Raw genomic sequence first — 25187 nt, forward strand, 5'->3', positions numbered from 1 at the left:
TACAGGACTGTCCTATGCGCTACAAGCTCCAGGCATCCCTAGCCTCCGCCCACTAAAATAACCAATCATCCTGCTAACCAATGTTTAACACATTTACAAAAACACCCTCCCTTGGGGGCAGCACCACCTCAAGAGAACTCGAGGGTGTAGCTCTAAACATCCTAAATCCAACCCCCAAATCACATTAAAGTAAGAATATAGACATAAGAGTACAGCAGCCTACGCCCTCACAGAACTATTTCACCGAACAGTGCTTTAATGGCTTTGCATCAAAAGTTGGCTTTGAAAAGGCCGTCCAGATCCAAGGCTATTTATTTACTGTAGAAACGGTGCTGAGAGCACCAGCCACGGCAGCAGCCGGTGCCCTCTACATAAAGCCCCCAAGAGAAGTATGTGGTGGGCGCTGCCAGTTTCCTACCCAATGTCCCTTTCTCCTTTCTCCCCTAACAAAACCTCACTTTTACTCAAGGCAGCCATGTGCCCACCTTCATACCTGCTTTTCCAGACTTCCGTACACCTGGGTGACACCACTTTGGCCAATGAGATGTAAGCAAGCAGAAGCAAAAGTCTACAGTGGTTTCTGAGAAAGCTTTTGCTTTTCTGCTAAAAGGGAACAGATAGGACGGGGACCTCCACTCTCCTTCCTTGCTTATAAACAGATGAGTCATCTTCAGCTGTGACAGTCATCTTGTGACCCTGAGGCAATGAGCATGGGGACAAAAACCAGCTTTCTGAGGAACTGTTTAGTAACTGCATCAACACCAGCAAGTGCCCAGTTTTAGACTTCCTTTGTAGAGAAACACACAAACCCTTTTTTTGTTTAAGCCACTATTATTTGTGGAATTTCCTGTTACTTGCAGTTGAACAAATTACTAATAGAGAAAACAGTTAAACATCAGATAACTTAAGGAATAAGAAACGGGGGTTTATGTTAAGCCTTTAATGTTACAAACAAGTGGGGGGAAAAAAAAGTGCTCAAACTATATGAGGGGGAGGGGTTTGAGTTAAATCTTCATTTTTCTTAGCAGGAAGCCAACAGCTATTATAGCAAGTTGATAAGTCAAGAAACACTGTACAAACAATAAGCATTTTATTTAGTATGGAAGTAAATACCCAAAATACAAAACCTGCAGCAGTTGAAGATGTTTGCTTCTGGGGAGCAGAACTGAGAGTGGGATAAGACTTGCATTTCTTTGTAGCCCTTCGGTTTTCTGACCATGACTGCTTTAATTATTATTTTGTAATTAATCATAGTGGGGAAAAGTGATATATAAGACTACGTTTTTTCTTGGCACTAAATTTAACTTCTTCAGGAAGGAAGGACTGCTCTTTTCCTTTTAGAATAACAATATTAAGGTTTTAAGGAATGCTTCCTGCTTCTCACAAGAATTTGATATTATTTCAACTTTACTTTTAATTGAAAAATGTATGTGACATATGATTTGAGAACGTGTTCCTCAAAACCAGGCAGACTTTGGTTTCACCTTGCCAGCAGTGGTTTGCAGCAAACAGTGGCTCGGGGGCTCCTTGGAAAATGGTAGTTAGGGCTGAGCGGGTGATTCCAGAACCTCCAAACCTGTTTCCTCTAGAGCAGCTCTGCTTTGCTCATTACAGATATTCAGCTTTGACACAAGACTTAGAAGAAAGAGCTCTACTAGTTTGAACATCACTGCAATGCCACAAAAGTTAGCACAGCTGAACCTGACCTGCAAACATACTCAGTTTGACTTCACATGTTTTTTTTCCTTTTAAAATTTAATTTACAAACATTAAAAGATCAGATTTCATATAAACATCCAGATTTTCCATTCCTCTTAAAAAACAGAAAACCCTAGCAACACAGGAACCACATTCCTGAGTGGCAACAAGTGGCTGGAAATGAGAAGCTCCTGTTCCTTTAGATGGAGGTGGACTCTCCTAGTTGAATTTTCACCTGGTCAACTTCACCTGTCTGTTCTGATTAGAATTGGTGATGCTGCACTAAGGGACCAGATTCCAATTTCTTTCCTTGCAAAAGTAAATAGCATGGAACAGTGGAGAAATTACTGAATTAGGACTTAAGAGTTTTCTGAGTATTACTTGTCAGGTGTGCACCTATATTCGTCAGAAGAGGCTATTACGCTGTGTTATGTTATGGAAACAAATTAACCAGGAAATCAAGTGACTTCACACACCAAAAGTTTATTGCTCACTTACGCCATTCGTCCAACAGGAGCAGGTGGGAGATTCTGCTCTACAAGCCACCCAGGGACCCAGCTGGCCGAGGCACCATCTCGAGCACCACTGGCTGCCACAGAAGGGAAGAAAGATTAGAGACTCTCACATCAGTTTCACCTTCCTCACCCAAAAGCGATGCAGGTCACCTTCACTCACATCACATGGGCCATAACTGATCTCATAGCTTCAGTTAATTAGGGAGCTGGTGGGAAGTACAGGAGAACAAAGGGAATACTGGGGGAGCATCACTGTCTCTACTACCTGCAATCGTCAGTAAATTATTTTACTTTTCTCCATCTTAGCTATTCATCTGTAACATGAGGTTGTTCATGATCTCTCCTCCTTCTAGAGGTTACGGGGGAAAATCAAATAAGGTAATAGACATAAAAGAACTCTGAATGAGCTCTGAAGAGTTTTACAAATTTAAAGGACCACAGTACTGACACCATGGTGGACTTACTGTGCCATCACCTCCACACAACCACACACACCCTTGCCTACGTTTCAGAGCTGTGGGCCAAACAGGCACACTGGGGGCTCCAGAATGCAATGTTACTTTCATTTTAATTGCACCATTCAGTCAGTTTACCTGTGCTCAAGGCTGACCAGGGAAGATAAAAAAGAAACAACTCCTGCTACCCTCGGTCTCTTCAAGCAGTTTTCCCGTCTTGAAACGATTATGTGTGGCAGATTTTACTTTCCAAAGATGGCTGCTTTGTCCCCTCCCCGCGAACTCAGGGGGACCTTAGTGGCTGCTTCAACCAGAGTATGGCAGAAGTGACACTATGTGAACCCCGAGACTAGTCATAAAAACGTCACGCACTTCTCTGGCTCCCTGGGGAAGCCTGTCTCAGACCCCAGCTGTCAGGCTGTGAAGAAGCCCAGATGAGCCTCCACAGAGAGACGACCCAGAGGTCACAAATGTGGGTGTTCCAACCAGCAACCTGGCTGAGGTTCAGCTGACAGCCGCCATCAATCTCCAGACCCGTGAAGATGCCCCCAGATGTTTCCTGCCTCCTGGCCAATGTGCAAAACCCAGCCTTCAAATCTCTCAGCCGAGCCCCAGGCTGTGCAGCAGAGGAAAGCTGTCCCCACTGAGCTCCACCCAGATTCCTGGCCCACAGCTTGTGTAAGCATAAGAAAATGACTGTCGTACACTGCTACGTTCTGGGGTGAATTTTTATGCAGCAACAGCATCTGGAACAGCTGGACTTGTTAGAATCTATAATATTAGCTTAATTAACTCACAGAAAAGAGCAAATATGTATTTGATGAACTATTAAATCTCAAATACTATACTAATGGAAACAATTGTGGGGGCTGCTGAAAATATACTGTATTGATAAGAATTCACTTAGGCTGTAGTAACAGAAAAACCAAAGCAATAACACTTAAAACAAGACAGAAGTTTGTTTCTCACTTAAAAATTCAGACAGGCAGTTCAGGGCTGCTGGCCCCATCAGCGGGAACTCAATCTCTACCTTATTTCTCTGCTGTTCTCAAAAATAAGGCTATCACCCCATCGTCCATGACAGCTGTTCAAGCGCCATCTATTCTGTCTACATTTCAGCTAAGAGGGGTGAAAAGGGGAGGGGACGCGCATGCCGGTCTTCTAAGAATACTTCCTGGAAGCATAGCCAAGGTGCAGCAAGAAAATCTGGGAACAACTGTCTTTGTTGCCATGTCCTGGCTAATAAGTGGGAAATGAATAGAAGGGAAAAATGAATATTGGGGGATAAACAGTAGGTCTTGCCACGTACATATTCCAAAATTCAATTCATATTTGGTGTAGGATTGAAGCCTGAAATAACAATAGTTACCTCAAGAGCACCGCCCCCATGAGACTCTCAGCTCTACAGACTGACACCAGATCTTTCAGGTTAAATAAAAACATTTATGCAGCATCCACTTTCCTCACCAGACAAGTATAAATAAAATGGGAAACAAGCACTTACCAAATTAATGACTTAGTAAATTAATGATTCGTACGAAAGGAAAGGACATTTAGAGACAAATATTTCCTCTAAAATCAGTAATATGTCCTGATGGGTCTTCCTGTAATCAGTGTCTCCTTGGGCAAGTCAGTCAATAACCTGAAGTCCTGTTTCGTCACCTATAAACCAGCATCACACATAACAGGCTTGTCGTGAGGATCAAATGAGATTACGAGTGTCAAAGTGCTTTGTAAGCAGTAGAGTTTTATACAAATATAAAGTTATGCACCTTCAAAGCTATCACGCCAATAAGATACATTCAATTAAACAAAACATCTTCAAAAATTTTTAACAATGTATAAATACAATCACAAAATAATCTATCTGCCAATTGAAAGAAAATTTACAGTACCTACAACAGAATTTACAGACGCCTACAATAGTTTGCAGATTGTTACATAGTTTTAAGAAATACCATTAATACAAATACATGATTTACAATATCCCCATTATAGCAAGAAAAAAAATAGATTCGTAAAATAAAACGTCTTTTAGGCATTTACAATGCCAAGTATTGAAATGATTATTCTCACTATGACATAAGAATAATACTCTTTTAGTGGTAAAAGACAGATTTCATTAGGCCAAGGACCACTGAAGAGCTTCTGGAAGGTTCCAAAGTAAAATCTGGCTATCTTTCCCCCAAAATAAATAGAACAGCAGCAATGCCTACGTATCCCATGAACATAAACTATGAAAATTCCTTTTATATTAACTGGGCCTTAAGTACATGACTCATTACAAATAAAAATAAACAAAATTTTAGAAACTAGTTAACACCAATAGCCCAAATTTGGTTTTTACCTGCCTGTAAACGCCTAGGATAAGAAGTTTCATCATGAAGTATATATTAAGTGTAAAATTAACAATTATTTCTAACTCTATATATAAGCCAAAGTGCTCACTCTTACCATGGAAGCAAAACCTAAAATAATCTACAGAAATAGTATGTAAACACAGAGAGTTTTGAGATAGACTAGGAACATCCTTCTTGTTCTGTGGATCAAAATGCAAAGGTCTCCATTCCATATGGGCATGAACACAAACACTTTTGTTAATTTAAGACACATGGATCTTACACGACTATGTGCATACACATATGTACACCATGAACCAAATGTTAACAATGTTTCTAGCTACACCACACCTTCAAGCCCCATATGCTAGAAAGTAAAAACTTAATATGAAAACTACTTTTCCTTTTTTTTTTTAAAGTAAACTTTAAAATGGAAAAACAAACCCAACACTCCTCTTTGCAATAGGTACTGAGTTCTAAAGGTTCAGAGTCAAGACCCCCTTCAGTTGTTCCCAAAGGAAAGAACACGCAGACTCCCTCACTCTCTTCAGGAGGTCTGATCGTCTCCAGTGGTCTGCAAAAGAGAAACAACTCCTTAACACTCAAAGCTATTTGACTTAACATACCAGATTTAAAGCACTAGGAAAACATTTCGTAACTGCCAGCACAGCCAGCTACTACATTACCTGGCATCCCATGGCCCAATTACGTTAAAAATTACTGTCATGCTAGAGAAGTACAGCAATGGGTCCACCCAGATGTCCAGCAAGTCACTCGCATTTGAGCAGAGCATCACCAAGTGCCATGTAAGTCTACTGACCCTGTCCATGTATGTCAGCTCAAGGTTCAATTTCACCTGAATGCTGGTAATCGTAAGGGAAAAAAAACCTATTAAGCACACACTTGACAATTACCATGAGGTGGACCTTACCCAGCAAAGGTATACTGGGACTCTGCAAAAACCCTCAGGAGGAGAGTCATGTCCCTACCAGAATCCTCATTTTCCCTACCTCTTAACTTTTATATAAGAGAAACTGTACAGGAAACGGCACTGGATTTCAAGAGAGCTGGGTTAAGCCCTAGCTTTGCACCACTTTGTTTCTGTATGTTCCTGAGAAGTCACTTAGCCTCTCAGGGCTTTAGTCACAAACGTAATCCTTGAAGCAGCAACATCAGTACCACCTGGGAACCTGCAAACACGCGACCTATGAGACCCGGCCCCAGGGCAACTAAATAAGAAACTTTGGGGGTAGGACCCCACAATCTGTGCTCTAGCCCTCCAGGAGATTCTGATGCATGTCTAAGGTTGAGAACCCGTAAGTGTCCTGTATAACGTTACCTGCCCAACCTACTGCATGAACACAAACACGAGACATCACTCATACAAAGACCTAATCAATTTCCCAAAGGTTTTACCAATTACTATTTACCTATGAACACCACTTACCCCGTGGAAAACTCCGATTTAAATCTTCATATCGAGGAACTATAGTAAAACCTATACATTCTTCAAAACCAAACCGAGTACTTTAAAACAATCTTTAACGATACGGTCTTATTATGTTTCTAACTTGTTCTTACTATAAAGCCTAAAACCATACAATATATTGATACATGCTTCAAAACTGTTCATTTAGAGCCACTGGAACTAATGGAAAGCAACTGAACTTCATCTAATTAAAAAAAAGAAGTTATTATCAATGAACATTTATCCCTCTGGTTTTAAAATAATTTCAGGATATCGACAATACATTTCTGGAATGCCCTAAAAGCCTCCAAAGAGAAATTAAAATAACTTTATCGTCATCATGTCGTACTTAAATAAGTATGTCCCTTTAAAAAACTTTTTTTAAAGTACTTCATAGAAATTAAACTCTCCAAGAGTTAGAAATCTTCATTGCATTAGTCACTGACCACATCCAAATTACCCTGACATCCAGAAAACACTTACTTGTCTTAAAAACTGCTTTCCAAGGTACGATGTAGCCATGCTGGTTAAATTCTTCCTGCTGCCCACTTTGCACCTGATGTAGCCATACAAGTTGGCCCCTTGCAGCACCACACCCATGATAACCACCGCCTGGGAGAGGGGAATAACCAACAGTTACGGGCTTGACACTGACTGACCGTCTCTCTGCCATAAACAAAACGCGGAGACTGTCTCGGGAAAGAGCAGGAAGAGGAAGCTCTGTGAAGGGGGGTTGTGGCCGTGAGACTCCCGTGCGCCCTCCCTCCCAGAGCAGACCCGTCCAATACGCGCTCTGCACCACCCAACAAGCACCCATCAACACACATGCTCTGTGCCAGCCCCGGGGGAGCAGTAGGGGGACCATTCATTCTCTAATATTTTCCATGGTTCTGTGAGTAAAGATATAAAAAAGGTAAATGAGACTCAGAAGGGGCTCAAATGTTAACTGTTTCCTTAAGAATTCCAAAAGAATGGTCAAGAGATAGATCAAGTTCAACACACTGAAAGCACACAGAGCTGAGTCTCTGCTCTATGCTACTGTGTGGGCAACAACTGGCTTCTAAGAAAGCAAACCGGTGCCTCAAGGTAGCAACCAACAGGGGTTTGCCTTCTGTGACAAGGAGATGGGGGAAGGGCGCAGAGGGGGACACAGCACTAGGAAGAAATGCACTTCAGCAGAGTTGTTTCTTCCTTGTGGCCACAATCCTATAGGTGACCCCACTAAGACCGCTAAGGATTGAGAAAAAGAAACGCAAGCCTACTATTTAAATATTATTAAAGAAAAGTTAATTAGAACAACATGAGGGGATCCCACGGTTAAATATTCTACAAAGCTTTTCCATAAAGGGCCAGATAATAAATATTTTAGGCTCTGCAGGCCATATGGTCTCTGTTGCAAACACTCAACTCTGCCATTCTAGCCCCAGAGCAGCCACAGGCAATATGTAAACAAACAGGCAAGGCTGTGTTCCAACACAATTTTACAAAAACAGGCGTAAGGCCAGATTTGGCCTGCAGGCCACAGTTTGCCAAGCCCTGTTCTAGAATAAGCAAATGGTCTGAGTAGGCAGGAGGACCAACGGTCATCAAGCCCATCACCACAGAGAACAGTGGGTGGGGAAGCTTGAGGGACGGGATGCCCCCTTCCTGCCCTGTGGTCTTAAAACAGGAGCCCAAACCACCTTTCACCCCCCTCTCCCTGCTCTGCTTTAGGGAAGGGGAAACACTGCCAGAGAAAGACTGGGCTGCCTCCCCAGAGAGAGGTGAAGGCTCCAAGGGCTCACAAACGAACTAAAGCAGGAGGGCAGAACCACGACAGAGCAACAAGAATTCCACTATGTAAGGGAAGGAACCCGAGCAAGCCAGCCGAGGCAGCCGGCGACAGGGCTGCGGTCCCCTCCTCACACCTGCGCCTTCAGGCGACCAAACCGCAGCTCACAGCAGAGCCCAGGTGTCTCAGACAACAAGGAAGGCAGGCAAGGAGAACTCACCCACACGAAACCAACATAAAGAGAAGGTCTGGACAGAGCTGCCACTGCAAACAGGAGCAAAATGGGGAGGGGAACAGGGAAAGGCAGCTACGCAGAACCACAGCAAAAAACAAAAAGAAGAAAGGAACACAGTATGCAAAAGGCAGACGAAGAATCATTCTAAAAAGAAAGAGAGTCCACCAAAATAAAAGCATTCCTGAAGCATTCCTCACCCTACAGAAGAACCTAAAGACAAGAATTCAAAGAGAATGAAGGTAAGACAAGACACCAGAAGGAGTTGAAAACGGAGCTGGCAGAGCTCAGGAAACGCAGAGAAGCCCTTGCTAAAGCAGCCCACTCCGCTCTCCCTGGCACTCTCCACTCCGTTACCGTGTGTCACCTTTCTAACAACCCTTATTTACTGTCTGTCTACACTCTGCTCCACTAGAAAGTGGTGCTATCGGAGCAGTCATCTTGTTTATCAGGCCCTTAATCATATCCCCAGCGCCCAGGACAGCTCTGGTGTATGGCAGACTCTTTTAAAAAGATGTGCTGAGTGAATAACCAGAAAGGAAAAGATGAGACACGAAAGCATTTAAGATGGTAGATGAGAACAGATAAAAATGATCCAACACAGAGGTAACTGGTACCTCAGAATCAGAGACACCAAAAACACAGAACATAAATAAATGTAAAGACAACAGAAGATAATTTTCCTGATTCAAAGCAAAACCTGTGCCTGCATATTAGAGGGGCACAGGTTCCAGAAAAAGCAACACAGAAAGATAAACACAAAGACAATCTGGTTATGTATGCTATTTTAAAACTTCAAGAATGATTAACAAAAATTATTTGTCCAGGGAGAAAAATAATTCACTCCCTTACATGGAGGTTAAGTAAGCCAGGCCTCAGATTTCTCTACAATATTCAATATTAGAAAATGAGGAAGTAATGTCTTCTAAATGGTGAGAGAAAAAAGTTGTGACCCAAGAATATTAACTTAGCCAATTCTTTATTCAAGAATAAAGAATCTTTTTTCAAGAATGAAGAAATAAAGAATTTATTCAAGCATAAAGAGTTTATTCAGAAAGAAAAAAGAAAAGTTTATTCAAGAATAAAGTCAACAGGCTCATATTCTTAAACATGACAGAGCCAAAGGAAAATAACACCCACAAGTTTTTTGAAAAAAATCACCCAACAATGAAATTCAGCCAACCAAGAGGTAAAGGAGAAGCTGCAATAAAAGGACTGAATCAATTTATTTAAAAGTAGATCAAAGACTGAACAACCAGTAACAAATATCGTCTCAAAAGGTAATTATTATAAACCTTGACAACAAAAATAATAATGGAACAAACAAAGCTCAGGCATAGAAAGGGAAGAAACAAAGGAGGGAATATAAGAGTGTTTATTTCATTCCCTTTCTAAACAGTCTCTAAGTCAATAAACAGGAGTAACTATATTACTTAAAATAACTAAAGTAAGACTACAACCAACAAAAATCCAGAAGTGGAAGGAGGGAGGAAAGGTGGGAGAAGGCATGAATGTTAACTTTACATCTTTCACAGCAGGAAATCAAGACATTAAATACATTTCTTAATTCATGAAAGAGGGTATGATACATGAAATGCATGAAAGAGGGTTATGTGATACAGATAACTACTAGAAAAACTAAAAACAGAAAATAAACCTTCCAAATCTCAAAAGGGAAAGTATTTATGTACGTGTATGCACAAAGGAAAAGAGAACCTATACAGCGAACTAGACAAGGAAATATTAAAAACAGGAGAAAACAACACAATTAAGGCCAAAATACATCTGACACCAATATGTATTAAGTGAGATAAAATCAATTATTAAAAGAATAAGACACACAGTTTGGGCTAAGTGACAGATTATATTTTCCAAACATGGTGGCAATTGTATCTCCACATGCTCTTCTAGAACCTTCTTACTCCCCCATCAAGCTGTAGAGCCTAATTTCCATTCTCCTGAATGTGGATGGGTGCCAAAAGTGATGCTGTGACTTCTGAGGCTAGGTGGTTGTCATGGGCTGAACTTTGTTCCCCCAAAATGTATATGTTTAATATATATAATCCCAGGACCCCAGAATGTGACTGTATTTGGAAACAGGGTCTTTAAAGAATTAAGGAAAAATAAGGTCACTAGGGTGGGCCCTAATCCAATATGATAGGTGCCCTTATAAGTAGAGGAGATTAGGACACAGACATGTACAGAGGGAAGACCACATGAAGACACTGGGAGAAGACAGTCAACAAGCCAGAGACAGACCTCCAGAATTGGGAGAAAATAAATTTCTGTTGTTTAAGCCACCCAGTCCGTGATACTTTGTTATGGCAGCCCTAGAAAACTAATACAGTTGTACAAAGTAATACAGCTTGCGAGCTAAAACACTCTCAACTGGAGCTGTGACCCTCCAAGTAAGCTGTGACCCTCCAAGTCTAACTGCCTCATATGAGGCCACCAGACTGTAATGAAGCCCCAACCAGCAATGTGGAAAGACCGCGTTGAGAGGCCATGGGACCCCATAAAGAGGAGAAGCCTCAGCGGCCCCCAGCCACTGTCTGACCACAAGTACAAAAGATTCCAAGCCAGAACTTTCCAGACAAACCCTTCCCAAACTTCTGAACCAGTGAAACTGTGAGAGATCATAAAATGACTGTTGCAGTAGATAACCAGAACAGGTTACCAACCAGTATTTTCAGAAAAGACCACTCTGTTAGTTCCAAACCAAGCTAAGCACGTTTGGAGTACACTGACCATCCCTGACCGACAAGATTATGTGATACACGTGGTAATCACTGAAAAGATGGGCTAAATCAAATTCTGCTCAGCACTTGGAGAACTGGTGAGATGGAGTCTTTCACGGGACTCTGCTCTCTGTACTTAGAGAAAAGCAGAGCTGAGAAACCAAACTTGGGAAATACATGATGAAGCTGCCTATTCAAGATGGGTCCCTGATGTTAACACAGGTGCTGCTTATTATGACTGTCCACCAGCCACCTTAGCGGGCTACTGACAGCTCCACACTGATACTCACCAACCACTTCACTCTGAAGGAGAAGAGGGCACTAAAGGCAAATATCACCCACAGCACCGGACAGGCAATGAGTCCTAACCAGAAGATTCTTGATTCAGCCTCTGAAACAGTTTTACTGTCTTGAGGAGAGGCCTACAAAAGAACATGAATTTAATAACCAACGTTCTGTGGTATTTATCAGCAAAAAGTTTAACATTTTTAATGAAAAACCCCTTACCCTCAAATTCAAATAAATTAATACAGACAACCCAAATCCCAAGTTAGAACTCCTACCCCCCCGCCCTACAATCTCCCTCAAGCAAAACAGTAGATCTACCACTACTGTAATTTTTGGAACTGGTCTTAACATACTTTGTTTTAAATCGAGAATGTTTCATTTTCAGGGCAGAGTGGACAGTTGTCATCACCCAAGACAGTAAGGGTGGCCTCTGATAGGCTTCTAGTCAATCCTTCTTGCACTTATACTGATTATTCATAAGCAAGCTTTGAAAGATGCCTTCTTAGGTGAGGATTCAGGAAATCAAGGCTATGTTCATCCTGGAGACTAAAAGGTCCATCAGGGTCCACAGGAAGAAATGCAGTCAAGGGATTCCGGACAATGACCAGAATGTCTCAGCAACACCCAGGAATTTAAAAGGGCGCCGAGTGGTTTCCAAGGTAGATTTTATAATATAAAGGACTATGGGCTCACCGAGCACAATGCTGCTTTCTGAGGAGTCCTAGTCAGGGCCCTAACAAGCAGAAGCAAGCAATTTAATGGGTGCTGTCTCCAGGAGTTTTGTCCTCTGGCTCCCAAACTGATTTCCACTACAGATGAGCAGGCTAACCCAAAACAGAGCAAGGTCCCCTAGGGCTTCTGAAGGCACAGCCTGAAGAACAGACTGCTCTCTGCTTAACTCAGATTTTCTATCCAGCTGCAAACTTCCTCTTTCTTCCTCCTGAGTACGAATGGAGGAGGACCCCGGGGGGGAAGGACAGAGGGAGCCACTGGAGGGAGCTACACTAGGCAAGGCACACAGGGACCCCAAACAGAGACCCTTCAGCAGCAGCCCCTGGGAGCCAGCTAAGCACACGGCATAAACCCTGAGCCCAAGCCCTCTCAGGGTTCTTTCCTGGACACGCCCTGTTTCCAGTCGGAACTAAAGAGAAACGCAAGGCAAGTTTAGAAGGCCATCTGGTTCTGTGCTATACCATGCCAAGCGATCTGGGGCGGTCCCTTATGTGTAGATGCATCTGAAGTGTTTAGGTAATTGACCCTTAAATACTCAAATGTATCTACACATTATTTTTTTTTTTTTTTTTCAGTACGCAGGCCTCTCACTGTTGTGTCCTCTCCCATTGCGGAGCACAGGCTCCGGACGCGCAGGATCAGCGGCCATGACTCACAGGCCCAGCCGCTCCGCGGCATGTGGGATCTTCCCGGACCGGGGTACGAACCCATGTCCCCTGCATCAGCAGGCAGACTCTCAACCACTGCACCACCAGGGAAGCCCTACACATAATTTTTTGAATGACGCTCAAAAAAACCCACAAAAAACAAAACAAAGGCAGTTTACCTTCCTGGACTCAAACACCCAATGGCTTTTTCCATCTTCATCAATATGATTCCACCAGCGCAGGCCAACCATTAGTCTACCTGTGACATTCTGGTAAAGATTAATATATGCACACACATTTTAAAAACATTATTTACAGGTCTACCATAACATCATATCTTAGTGTAACAGTTCACAAACAAGAAATCATCAGCTTTCCCGCCATGATATCCAATTAAAGACCACTACGTACCAGGCCTGGACAAAAGAGTAAATAAAATGCCATGGCAGGCCCCACAGGTGCAGAGGTGACAGGGTCAGCACACCCATAAACATTACCCTTCTTTTCCCTCGCGAACTCTTGTCCTTTCTCCAGTTCCCTAATGTGTTTCTAAACCCCTTGCTCTTTACCTACTGGGACCTACTTTTTCCTATATATCCTGACCACAGCTACATATACTTTATAACTATGTATCTCTAAAAAAGGTTATGGACTGAATACTGTGTCCCCCCAAATTCATGGGTTGAAACTCTGCCCCCACCCCATCACCTAGTGATGGTATCAAGAGGGGGCCTCTGGGAGGTGATTAGGATTAGATGAGGCCATGCGGGCGGAGCCTTTGTGAATGGGATTAGTGTCCTCATAAGAGTCAAGAGACAGCTTTCACCCTCTCTCTGCTCTCAGTCATGTGAGGATACAACGAAACATCAGCAGTCTGGAACCCGAGGAGGGCCCTCACCAGAGGCCGACCATGCTGGCACCCTGACCTTGGATTTCCAGCCTCCAGGACTTGGAAAAATAAATTCCTATTGTTCGTAAGCCACCCAGTCTCTGGTATTCTGTACAGCAGCCCAAACGAAGACTATGGTTATACGCACTGACCTTCATTCAGTACTTGAAATGCACCAAGCTCTTTCCCTCTTACTAATGTAACAAATTGCTTTGATAGCTTTCCTAACATAATGAAATGAATACAGAAGAGAAGAAGAGGAGGAGCCTTAGAGACCAAACTTCATTTTGTAGAAACGCTACCAATCAAAGGCTAAGCAAAAGAGAAGAGCTGGCAAAGAAGACGGAGAACAGCCAGAAGTCTATTGTAGTGGCACTTTCAAATAACAGCTCTTCGAATAGTCTCAAACTCCTCCATTTTCCCATTTTCCAATTCTTTACTTTGTTTTTGTCATTATTAGTTTATTTTCCGAATTTCTCTCCAGCTTATTATTTTTGTTTTTGAAATTCTAGACCTCTAATAAAAGCCTTTTGTCTATTGCTTTTCCTCTGAATTCAGCTTTAGACACATTTCAAAAGTTTGAATGTAGATGTTCATTATCATTAAGGTATAAATAATCTATATTTACAGTTTTTATTTCCTTTTTGTGCCAAGATATTTAGCAAAATGGCTCTTTTTAAAAATCCCAATTTTGACAACCATTTTTTTTTTATTAGTCTCCAGTTCTGTGGTACTGGACTAGAAAATGTAGCTGCTTTGGGCAATTTCTTTGGATTTTCTTCATAGTGATATTTAGTCAACTTTTGTAAATGTTCCACAGGAACTGAACAAGAAGGTATTATGCCTCTACATACAGATTTCCAAATACTGCTATGAAAGTGACCTTGTTATTTCATTCAGATCCTTCAAATCTTATGTATTTTTGGTTGCTCTGATCTGCAAAGACAATGGTTTGTTAGACTTCTATCACAACAGTGTTCCTCCATCTTCTCTAGTGTTTCTAGTAGTTTTTCACTATAGTTTGATGTGATGTCTTTCTGTGAATGATCCTCACTGTGACTCATCAACTGACCTTTCTTGTTCCACTGAATGCTGTCTTACTCTCATTTCTGCTTTGTCTGATAATAATATAATGTCAAGTTTCTTTTTGTATGAATTGGTCTTATGTTATCTTTGCCTTCTTTTACTTTTTCTAATGTTACAATTATAGTTAGATCTTTTGGATTGGACTTTGATTTTTGACCAAATCTAAGAATTTTTATCTTTAAAAAGAGGGTTTAATCAAATTACATCTACAGCTGTAACTAATGTGCTACTGCTCCCATCCCCTTGCACTCTGCCCTATGATATTTCAGGTTCCTGGATGCTTGCTTTGCTCTCCTTCTCTTGATGTTTTAGTTGCTCCTGTCTTCTCCAATGTTGTGGAAGACACACAATGTTTTAAATTTTACTAATAGTTACCATAAAAATTTGAAAACAACTATTTATTCTTTTTTTTTACTATATTTCTCAAAATAAAGAATAAGACAAAAGCCCCATATAGGTTATAACATTTAAGTTCTTTTCATTTTTTAAATAACTTTATTTATCTCTTATTTTTTTAATAATTATCTCTTCTTTTGACAACTGCCTTGAGATTTACAACTACGACACACTGCTGTTCTAACTACATTCAGAACCCTGCATACCCCCTTCCCCAAGTCCATTTAATAATTTCCCCATTCTTGACTTCTTAATTTCATATCTCAATTGTCTGCATATCTGTAAGTAATTCTGCCACAGATGAAAGGGTATTTTTTAAGCCCTTGTTTTAAAAACAAAAATGTTATCAGAAAATATACTTTCTGGCCACATTTTTTTTTTTTTTTTTTTAATTTGGTCATGCTGCGGCTTGCATCCCGGTATCTCAGTTCCCTGACCAGGGACTGAACCCAGGCTATGGAGTGAAAGCCCGGAATCCTAACCACTAGGCCACCAGGGAACTCCCTCTGGCCACATTTTTTAAAACTCTAAACCCACAAGGATCTAATTATATAATTTTTGGAAATTAGCAGGAAGACTGACTGAAGGTGGTGTTCTATTTGGCTAAGCAGAAATTACATGAACAACAAAAAGAAATGTTCCTCAAAACAAAACTGTGACCTGGATACAGTAAACACTTTAGAGCATAAAGCAACAGAAGAAATTCAAAGAAATACAAGGCAAAGAAGACTGTACAAAAGAAAAGACTACAGGAAACAGACCTTTGTAATCTTTACTCTCAGCATTTTGTGGCCTACGGAAACTGGCCACCACCAAGCCAACCACTTCTGATATCTGTAACAATCAAAAGATCTAAAAATGGCTGCGTTGGTGGACATGAGCCGACCTGTAACATCTTACTGGTTTTTGAATCAATATACATACCTCAAATTCCAAAAGTAGCTTTTGCCTTTTTTTTTGCCTTCAATTTTTCCGCCTACCATTTTATTATGAAAATTTCCAAACACACAGAAAAGTCAAGTTTTACAGTGAATACCTATCACCTAGTGTCTACATTTAATATTTTACCATAGTTACTTTATCACATGCCCCTCTATCTATATACCTATCTCTCCATCCATCCATCCGTCTACCTACCACTGCCTCTGAGTTTGAACCATTTCTTACACTCTTTTCTATCCCCTACAACAGGATCCCTCAGCCTCAGCAGTATCCACATTTGGGGCCGGATGATTCCCTGATGTGGGGGGCTGCCCTGTGTGTGCACCTTAAGATATTTAGCAGCATCCCTGGCCTCTACCCGTGTGATACCAATAGCACACTTCCCCCACCCCCAGTTGTGACAACCAAAGATGTCTTCAGATACTGACAAACGAACGTCCCCCTGGAGGGCAAAACTGGCCCTGGCTGAGAAACACTGCCCTCAAGCTCAAATAGGAGCCTTTGTAATGGTCGGTACTTGTAATGGTGGACAAACTACCCTGGGGTCTTATCTAGAAATCATAGGCGGCATAGCCGGAGGTGACCCTGAAGCAAAACCAGTGGTGAGGATTAGAAGCAATATGTGTAGTCTGTAGCTGCTGGTCACATTTTTATTTGTTTAACTTTAAAGCTGACATAGGTTAACGTAAAGCACAGACAAGTCAGTAAACCTACACGTGATCTGCCACAACTGGCACTTTGACACAGGTGAGGCCTAAGATAACAAAAAGATAAATTAACACCAATCGGAAATGTTAAGTGTCATTTTTTTTTTTTTTTACTGTTTACACGTCATTCAATCTCATCATATAAATACGATTTTAAAATAAAAACAATCAAACCTACCTTGACTGCCCAAAAGTCACATGACAACAACAAGATAATTGTCACCATACAGGCAATAAAGCTGCTGCTGAACAATTCACAGAGAAGATAGACTATAATTGCACTGACTCGAAAGAATAAATGGAAAAATGATGCCACTGGGTGTCTGAAAACCAAAACATAATAAAAGATATGCAATTACATTTACAACAGGTACTGCAGATGTAGATGAAAATGTTTCAGCCAAAGCAGAACCATGCAGAGTCTTGCCAAAATAAAAGATGACTTGAGGAAGAAGCAAACCGCCTACCTCTCTTTTTTCATAAGTCCCATTATTTGACTAGGCCCTGCTGTCACAGAAAATACACTATGTAAACGTGACTTTAACAACTCATTGATTATATACTTTCACAAAATATATAACAAGAAACTTTACCAAGCTTAGAGGAATTAGGAAACTACACTCTTAGGACTGACTCCTATTTTCACATGTCTAAATATCATGCCCTAAGAATTTCTAGGCCCTCAGAAATCACTTCAGGCCTTAAGACAAAGTGACCACCAGGCATAGTTGCTGTTTTAACAGCAGCTTCGTTGTGATATAATCCACACGTCACACAATTCCCCTATTTAAAGGGTATAATTCAGTGATTTTTGGTATATTCACAGAATTGTGCAATTATCACACAATCAATTTTAGAACTTTTTCATGACCCCAAACATAAAGCCTATACCCATGGGCAGTCACCCCCCCACTGACCCCAATCCCACCCCTCTCCAGTCCTAGGCAACCACTAATGTACTTCTTGTCCCTACAGATTTGCCTATTCTGGACATTTCACATAAACAAAATCATATAATACGCGGTCTTTTGTGACGGGCATCTCTCACTTAGAGATGTTCTCAAGGTTCAGGTAGAATTTGATTTCATCAAGTGAATTTCTTTAGTGATAACTAAGTTTGGAATAGAAAGATATTTGGCTTGATATTCTCACATTAGTTGATACAAAAGACACAATTCTGAAATTTGCATAATAAATCAAAATGTAATATATCTACAGAAACTATCTAAAGAAATGGTGCATTCTTGGTACAAAAGTCAGAATTAAAAACACCAGTGTTCAAAAAATTGGATTTGCAGATTTGAAAACTCAGTATTGAGTAAAATGCCATAAGTCAATTATTCCCAGGGAAAACGTGAGATGTCACCTCATCTCAGACTAAAGAGCAAAGCAGCAATACACAATATTCACCAGCACATCACAACCACTCTGCCCCGAAGCCCGTCGCTGGCACCAGGCGATGGACAGAACAGCACCAGACACTAACCCGAGTCTTGTAACTTATCGTCGTACCTGATTTTGGATTTTTTTCGTCTACCAGTTGTCTCCTCTTCTGCATCAAACAGTGAGACATCTTCAATATCATCATTACTGTCCTGATAGGAAAAGCAAATATTCATGAAGCAGAATGAAACTCCGTATTGCATGCCTACTACATGCAAGGCAGCACGCTAGTCAACACGGAAGATGACGGTAGGACACGGTCACAGCCACCTGGAACTCACAGCCTAGGGAAGGGGCGAGGTCAGTTCCCTCCCCCAACCCTGATCACCTGGCCACACCCCACACGGCAACCCAAGCACCTGCCGTCTCCATCCCACCCAAGAAGCTGCCAAGCGCAAACTCCATGCAGCCACCCTCAGGTGGCTCCCAGGTCAGAGCAGGCTGAGGCTGCCGAGATAACTCACTGTCTCTGGCTCCTCCACAAAACCATCTGACTGCAGCCCTGTTTTCCTGACCCCTTCTCTCAACTGTCCCTTTTTCTCCAAGGCTAAACCAGCTACTTGTAGTCAGAATCCCTTCTCTTCCGGCCTCCTTGGGGGCGTGTTCCATCACTCTTCCCCTTTATTTACAGTTTCCTGTATCTTCAGGTCTTTCTGGTGGATCTTTCTCATCAGCATACAAGCTTCTTCAGGTGTCCTTTACAGCGTGAAGAGATGTTTTAAAGTCCTGATGCTGAATCTCCCTTCTGTCCTCTACTTCCCTTCCCTCCTCAACCTCAGGTCTCTAAGTGGTTCGCACCTCAGCTCACCGCAACTCACCTGCAGCCTCAGTCATGCTTCACACCTTCACAGTGCCAGCCCCTCCCCACTCACCTGCCATCTCTGGTCTCACCCCCACTCTACTCCAGCCCCTCATTACCCGGAGTATCTCCCTAAATGGAGAGCATACCATGTCACCCCCCTGCCCAAACTGCTCAGTGGCGCCCCTCCCTGTACAGGATAAGACTTAAATCCCTCAGGCACAGCAAACCAGAGCTCGCGGCAGCTCAGGACCTGATCCCGTGCCCACCTCCCGACAACGCCCCCTCCCACTGAGCACTGCAGCAACGCTGTTACAACCTGCTCTGGGAAAACACTTCGGGCCCTCCCACCTTTCTGCCCTTCATGTTTTCTCTACCCAGAAGCTCTTCCCTTCCCCATCCCCTATGAAGCGGACCATCAGGCAAACGCCAAATCATCTTTCAGCTTTCAGCTCAAATACTGCAACGGCTGACAAACTTGCCCTGAAATCCCCAGGCATCCCCCCTCCCACGTCCCCACAGCACCTGGGCAAATCTCCGCTTGAACAATTATCTCGGGATAGTCTTCCTGCAAGTCTACTCCTCCTACCTCCTCCTAGACTCCAAGCTACTGGAGGGCAAGTTCCGTCCCTGCATTGTAATAAATCCTAGTGTCTAGCCGAGCACCAGGCCAGGTGCTACAGTATTCGTGGAAGGCATGAGCTAATAAACAAAGAAGCAATCACCTACAACACGTGGCAGACTGTGGTCAGTGCCAGAAGTAACCTGAGCGCAAACAGGAGCAGATGGAGGGACGGGCTGTGGGGAGGCTTCCAGGAGAGTTCACCCGCTGGGCCTCCCTCCGGCCCCTTGACTAGGTATCTGTTCACAGGCACAGAAGTGGGAACACACACAGTACGTATGGAGAAAGCCCTCATAGTAAATGAAGGTGGAAGAGTGGAGGAACAGCTGAAGCTAGAAAATGTAAAATGGATTCACATCTATGAGACCAGTGGTCTCCACCTTGGCGACAGGCTAGTATTCTCTGGGGGTACTTTAGGCAAGAGGGGATGGAAACCAGTGCACAAGGAGAGGGCTCGACTTAAGAAGGCAGCACCGGGACTTCCCTGGCTGTCCAGTGGTTACGACTTCGCCTTCCAGTGCAGGGGGTGTGGGTTCGATCCCTGGCCAGGGAGCTAAGATCCCACATGCCTCGTGACCAAAAAACCAAAACATTAAAAAAAAAAAAAAAAGAAGCAGCAGCAATACTGTTTTCGCACAAATTCGATAAAGGCTTTAAAAATGGCCCATATCAAAAACAAAACGCAGCACAGACAGTGCAGTTACATAAAACAAAGGCAGAGTAAACAGGAGATTACGAGGAAAGCTGGAGATGGCAGGCGGTGCGGACACCGATGGCTTCCACCTTCTCAGTGAAACGAGCAGCAAGGCTAGGGGCTGAGAGCAGATAAGGAAGAAACGCTGAAGGTTCGAGGGAGAAGCCCTCGAGAGCAGCCTAGGTGGGAGGGAGAGGGGGCTACGGAGGGGGCAGGGTGACGACTGCCTGGCGGCCCTAAGGGCTCGCTTGAGGTGCCTGGCCACACGCTTAAGTGGGAACAGTCAGTGCCGTTGTGTTTTTCTCCAGCCTCCTTCAGCCGGGGCGCAGGTGCAGACCATCACCGGATTTTCCCCACTCAGGTCACCTCCCCGGAGCGGTCCTTTCCGACACTAAATCCCGAGGGCGTCCTATTCGCAGACACCTGCTATCACATCACCCTGGCTCTGTGACAGCCCTGTGAAAACTACCTTCAGTCTTTAACTTATCTTGCCTCCCCACCGCCGGCACCCTCCAATCCTCCCTCCGATTCAGCGCAGGAAATCGTCTGTGCGGTTCGCAGCCCTCCCCCGGGGCCTAGCACAGTGCTTGGGCCACAGTAACCCCTCAAAAGGAAAAGACGCCTACAAAATCTAACTAAAAGTGTAACTTTTTTAAAAATAGGAAGAAACTACGAAATGATTCTTACTAATCTCTGGTCCTACACGTGAGGGCTGTAATTAGCTCGGAGGGGCAGATGCAGTCACGGGAGTGGACCAGCCACCTCCAACGCTGCTGTAACAGCACAAACTTGAACGTAAGGCCGAGGGGGGTCCCCTAATCCCACGTGCGGGGTGGCGGCCCCCCTCCCCTCGCCCGGCCACACACGGCATCTCCGCGGCCGCCCGGGCGCGACCCCGCGCCTCTCACACCCGCGCCGGCCCTCAGCGCAGCCCGGACCCCGGCCCCGCCCCCGGCCGCCCCGCCGCCGCCCACCCGCTCCTCCTCGGGCTCCGGCAGCGGCCCCGGACGCTCAGCACGCGCCCCTCAAGCCCTGCAGGCCCGGTCCCGCCGCCGCGGCCCTCTCTCCGCGCCCACAGCCCCTCACCTGCTGCAACATGGCGGCCCACGCCAGCCCCACTTCCGGGAGCCACGTCAGCGCCGCAGCCGCGGGCCGGGGACCAGAACAGACGAGGCCGGGTCACTACGCGCCTGGAGGAGCCGGAGTAACAGCGGCAACCCGACCCCACTTCCGCTTCCGGGCCCTCAGGGGCGTAGCAAGTGGGGGCGGGGCGATTCGGAGTGGGAGGATCCGGGCGGGGCTAGAGAGTGGGCGGGGCAGGGCGAGAAGCCAGGACTCAGGTTGGGGCCCGGGCAGGTCCAAGCAGGAGAGGAAAGTAAAAGATGCTGCTTTAGGGACTTCATGGTTTGTTGCCTGGAGATGTTGCTGCCGCCTACAGAGTGTCACTCCTCTAGTGTGGATGTCCTGAGGGCAGGGGTGGGGGTCAGGGGCATGATTCCATAGTTTTCATTTCGTTTGAGTGTTTTACGATGACGTGTAATTCCGTACAGGATTACTTTTGTACGTTAAATAGTGGAAGCAGTTGAAGAAATAAATGTCCGCCTGCGAAGGGGTAAATGTTATTAAGAAGAACTAGGCATGAGGACTCTAAACATGGCGGGTCTTATTAAGGGAGGAAGGTAGACCTGGGAAACAGTAAGGAGAGAGGCTGAGAGCGTGGGCCCCGGAGTCTGAGCCCCCTGGGTTTGAGCCCGTCTACTCCACTTAACCAATTATCTAGCTAACATCTATGTGTCCTTCCCTTCCAGGGTCCGTACCTACTCAATAGATGTTATTCTTATCACGGTTTTAAGTTTAGCCGCGAATATTGTGATCTTGCCCCTTGAAGGAGCTGAAATTCAGGGACTTCATGTCATCTTTGAAACTGTGATTATAACAATATCCTATCTGCCCAGCGTGCTGTCAAACTGCTGTTGGAAGGCTCATGGAATAATGTGTAGAAGCACGTTTCCTTAATTGAAGGGATTCTTTCCATTCAAATCACAATTTTTACATGGCTATTTGCCAGTGCTACTTTAAACCTGATTTCCTAAGAATGGAGAAACAATTCTCCAGGGAGAGAAAGCTTGGCAAATGATGGTATTCCTGCACCTGGAGGTGAAAGGGAAGGCTGGGAACAGGTGGCCTGTGCATCTGGCCTACCCATGCCAGGGTTTTGGTGGCCCACTCAGTGTGTGAGTTGTGGAGTTTTGTGGGGTTGGTGTTTTGTTGTTTTGTTCTGCATTCTGCTTCAAGGGTTTCCATCCTACGCCATGCTGAGCTACTGAGTAGGAGCTACCCCCTTCACATGGGGCTTGAGCTCTTTGATGGGCCACAGCCCCTATGCTGGGCTGCTCACATCTAAATCACCTGCCTGGCCCCTGACACCAACCTCAGCAGGCTTAAGTAGCAACCTCAACACACATGATATTAATGTAGAAAGGATGAATGTGCCTAATTCTCTTCCATAGGAGTTAGCCCTGAGGAGGAAAAATGCAATTTGAGGGCTTCTCCTTTTAGATTCTTAATTGAACTCATTGAGCTTCATCAGGCTTCCATACGAAAATACCAGGGAACTCCAGTGCATTATTCTGATATAATCCCATCAGTTCATTTGCTAGAAGAAACGATAGCCCTAAATTGGTAGCCATGAGTGGTATTAAACTTCCAACATCTCCCATCAATGAAACAGGGCTTCCATGCCTCTCACTGAATGGTTTTCGGTGGTACTACAGATGCCAATCACCCCCAGCCTCTCTCTGTTTTCTTACTTTGATAAATATCAGTTCTTTGGCTTATAGGAAAATAATTAAAGAGTCCCCATGTTAATTGCCAGGGAGCAGTTGAAAACAAACAAAAAGAGGCCGAACACCAACATCCACTTGGTTTTTTGTTTATTATAAAACGCTGTAATTTTCCAAGGCTGGTTCAGATAAATACGTTTTGCCCAAGTTCAGGGGCTGCTGTTTTTCCTTGCTTCATGAAATTATCAATGGGCAGGCCTTTGATCTTCCTGACCCAGGCAGCTCTGCTGGCTTTTTCCGGATCAACCCCTCCAGCCGGCTTTATGGCCTGAAACTCCTTCATCTTGGCCTCCTCGTACTCTTTCTCCTCCTTCACAGTCAGCAGCATGAACTCCGTGTTCACTCTGAAGGGGTCGAGGGCCGTGTAGAAGCGGGGCCAATCTCTCTTGGCAGCCTGGGCCGTCGTGCCCATCGGCGGAGCCAGCACGTGGTTTGGTTGGATGACCTGTGTGCTGGTTAAGGGGCTGAAGCTGCGCACTGCCCCATCAGTTGAACTGGTTGGCGGGTCTTCAGCCTTTAAGCTGCCAGAGAACCTGGGGCAGATAAGCACCGGCTGGGGGATGGCAGACTGGACTCTGGGGCTGTGCACAGAGTTCTTCAGGTTAAGCTGAAGCTTCTGGATTTCAAGGGGAATACTGGTTTGTTTCACGTCTATGGGAGGGTTGCTCAATCTCAACCGATCGACTGCATGTTGGACCGATCGTCCCTTCAAACTCAGGACCTTCCTTGGGTATGAAATGGAAGGTCCCCAGGCATCGATGACCTGGGTTTGGGGCCTCCGGGGATAGGCAAACTCCCCAGAACTATGGGCTTTCTGCAGGGCATTCACAGTCAGGAGGAACTGGTCAGGTGACATAGGGATGCACCAGGACTTCTTCTTTGAGCAACTGATCAAGTCTCCCAAAGTTCCCAGTTGTCCTTGTTTTGGTATTTTCTCCACATCATCTGCTTTTTAAAAAAAAGAAAAGAAAAACAAACCAGTGTTCCATGAAAACCATTAAGTACTTACGTATGAAAGTTAAATCCATTCCAACTGCTATTCAGACTATGGTCTTTGTTGCCCAATGGACGTGCTGCCATCATGTGAGCAAAAATCCTCTATGAGACGAGAAATTACAAAATATTTAACACACGTTTTTAACAAATATGCTAGTACTTGTGTACAAGTGTGTATGAACCTCTAGATACGCATATTTTGGAAGGAACATATGTAATGCCTGTGCTCCACAAGTTCCTGAAACTTCCCTGTGGGAAGGACCTTCACACCCCATTTATAGCCTTACAGGGTTTCAGTAACACACCTATATTTTTAAATGAAACCTGGATGGCAAAGCTTGATTTCCACTTTATTCATCAAATTTGACTCCAAATGATCTTTGGATGTTTCTCAAAATCAAAACTGCCTTCACAAAACATGCCACCCCTGCAAAACTGCAACTATCAAATGGCCAAAAGGCAGTTTCTGAACAGGAGTTCCCTAAATGTTTTGAACATTTCGTAGGTCCAAAAGCTGCTGACAAGGACAAGAGATTCATTCTGGCGTGCTACTTTAGGGTCAAGGCCTCCAAGATGCCTAAGGCCCTTGAGTTAGCAACGATGTCTTCACAGGTGAGCAAATTTACTATGTCTCTCATTTGGGCTTTTGAATCCCTGCAATACCTCACAGACACACTGAAAACATTATCCTCCTTTTACAAAAGGCATAACTGAACCATGAAAAGGAGAAGGCATTTGTCTAGTCTGACCTAGCAAGTAGAATCTGCACCTCAAACTGCACCAATAAAACTAGCAAAGAAAATGCAACAGGGTATTGATTTCACAATTTTATAACAGTGTATAATTTTCCTTGACCAAGTAGGTCTTATCTAAATGAAATTAAGATG

The 25187-nt window shown here is 43.9% G+C and overlaps 2 protein-coding genes across 3 annotated transcripts in view; both read right to left on the bottom strand.

Moving 5' to 3' along the window:
• Nucleotides 1-4090: 4090 nt before the first annotated feature.
• Nucleotides 4091-21697, bottom strand: TVP23C (trans-golgi network vesicle protein 23 homolog C). Of its 2 annotated transcripts, NM_001281964.1 has the most exons (7): nt 21548-21697; nt 18416-18498; nt 17082-17226; nt 13063-13152; nt 11507-11638; nt 6959-7087; nt 4396-5581 (listed from the first exon to the last, which is right to left on the bottom strand). In NM_001281964.1, the coding sequence occupies exons 1-7, from the start codon at nt 21557-21559 to the stop codon at nt 5555-5557; spliced, it is 618 nt and encodes a 205-aa protein (NP_001268893.1). In that variant the 5' UTR covers nt 21560-21697; the 3' UTR covers nt 4396-5554. The 2 variants fall into 2 exon arrangements, with proteins under 2 accessions (XP_033278483.1, NP_001268893.1); XM_033422592.2 differs by lacking the exons at nt 17082-17226; nt 21548-21697 and having other exon boundaries at nt 4091-5581.
• A 1680-nt stretch (nt 21698-23377) lies between these two features.
• LOC101275829 (F-box/WD repeat-containing protein 10) overlaps nt 23378-25187 on the bottom strand; it is a 60934-nt gene continuing 59124 nt past the window's right edge. The window contains exon 20 of the mRNA XM_033422602.2: nt 23378-24252. Within this exon, the coding sequence (XP_033278493.2) occupies nt 23429-24252 (824 nt within the window). The 3' untranslated portion in view covers nt 23378-23428. The remainder of the gene's footprint in view (nt 24253-25187) is intronic.

Source organism: Orcinus orca, chromosome 19, assembly GCF_937001465.1.
Source record: "Orcinus orca chromosome 19, mOrcOrc1.1, whole genome shotgun sequence".
Classification (NCBI taxonomy): Eukaryota; Metazoa; Chordata; class Mammalia; order Artiodactyla; family Delphinidae; genus Orcinus; species Orcinus orca.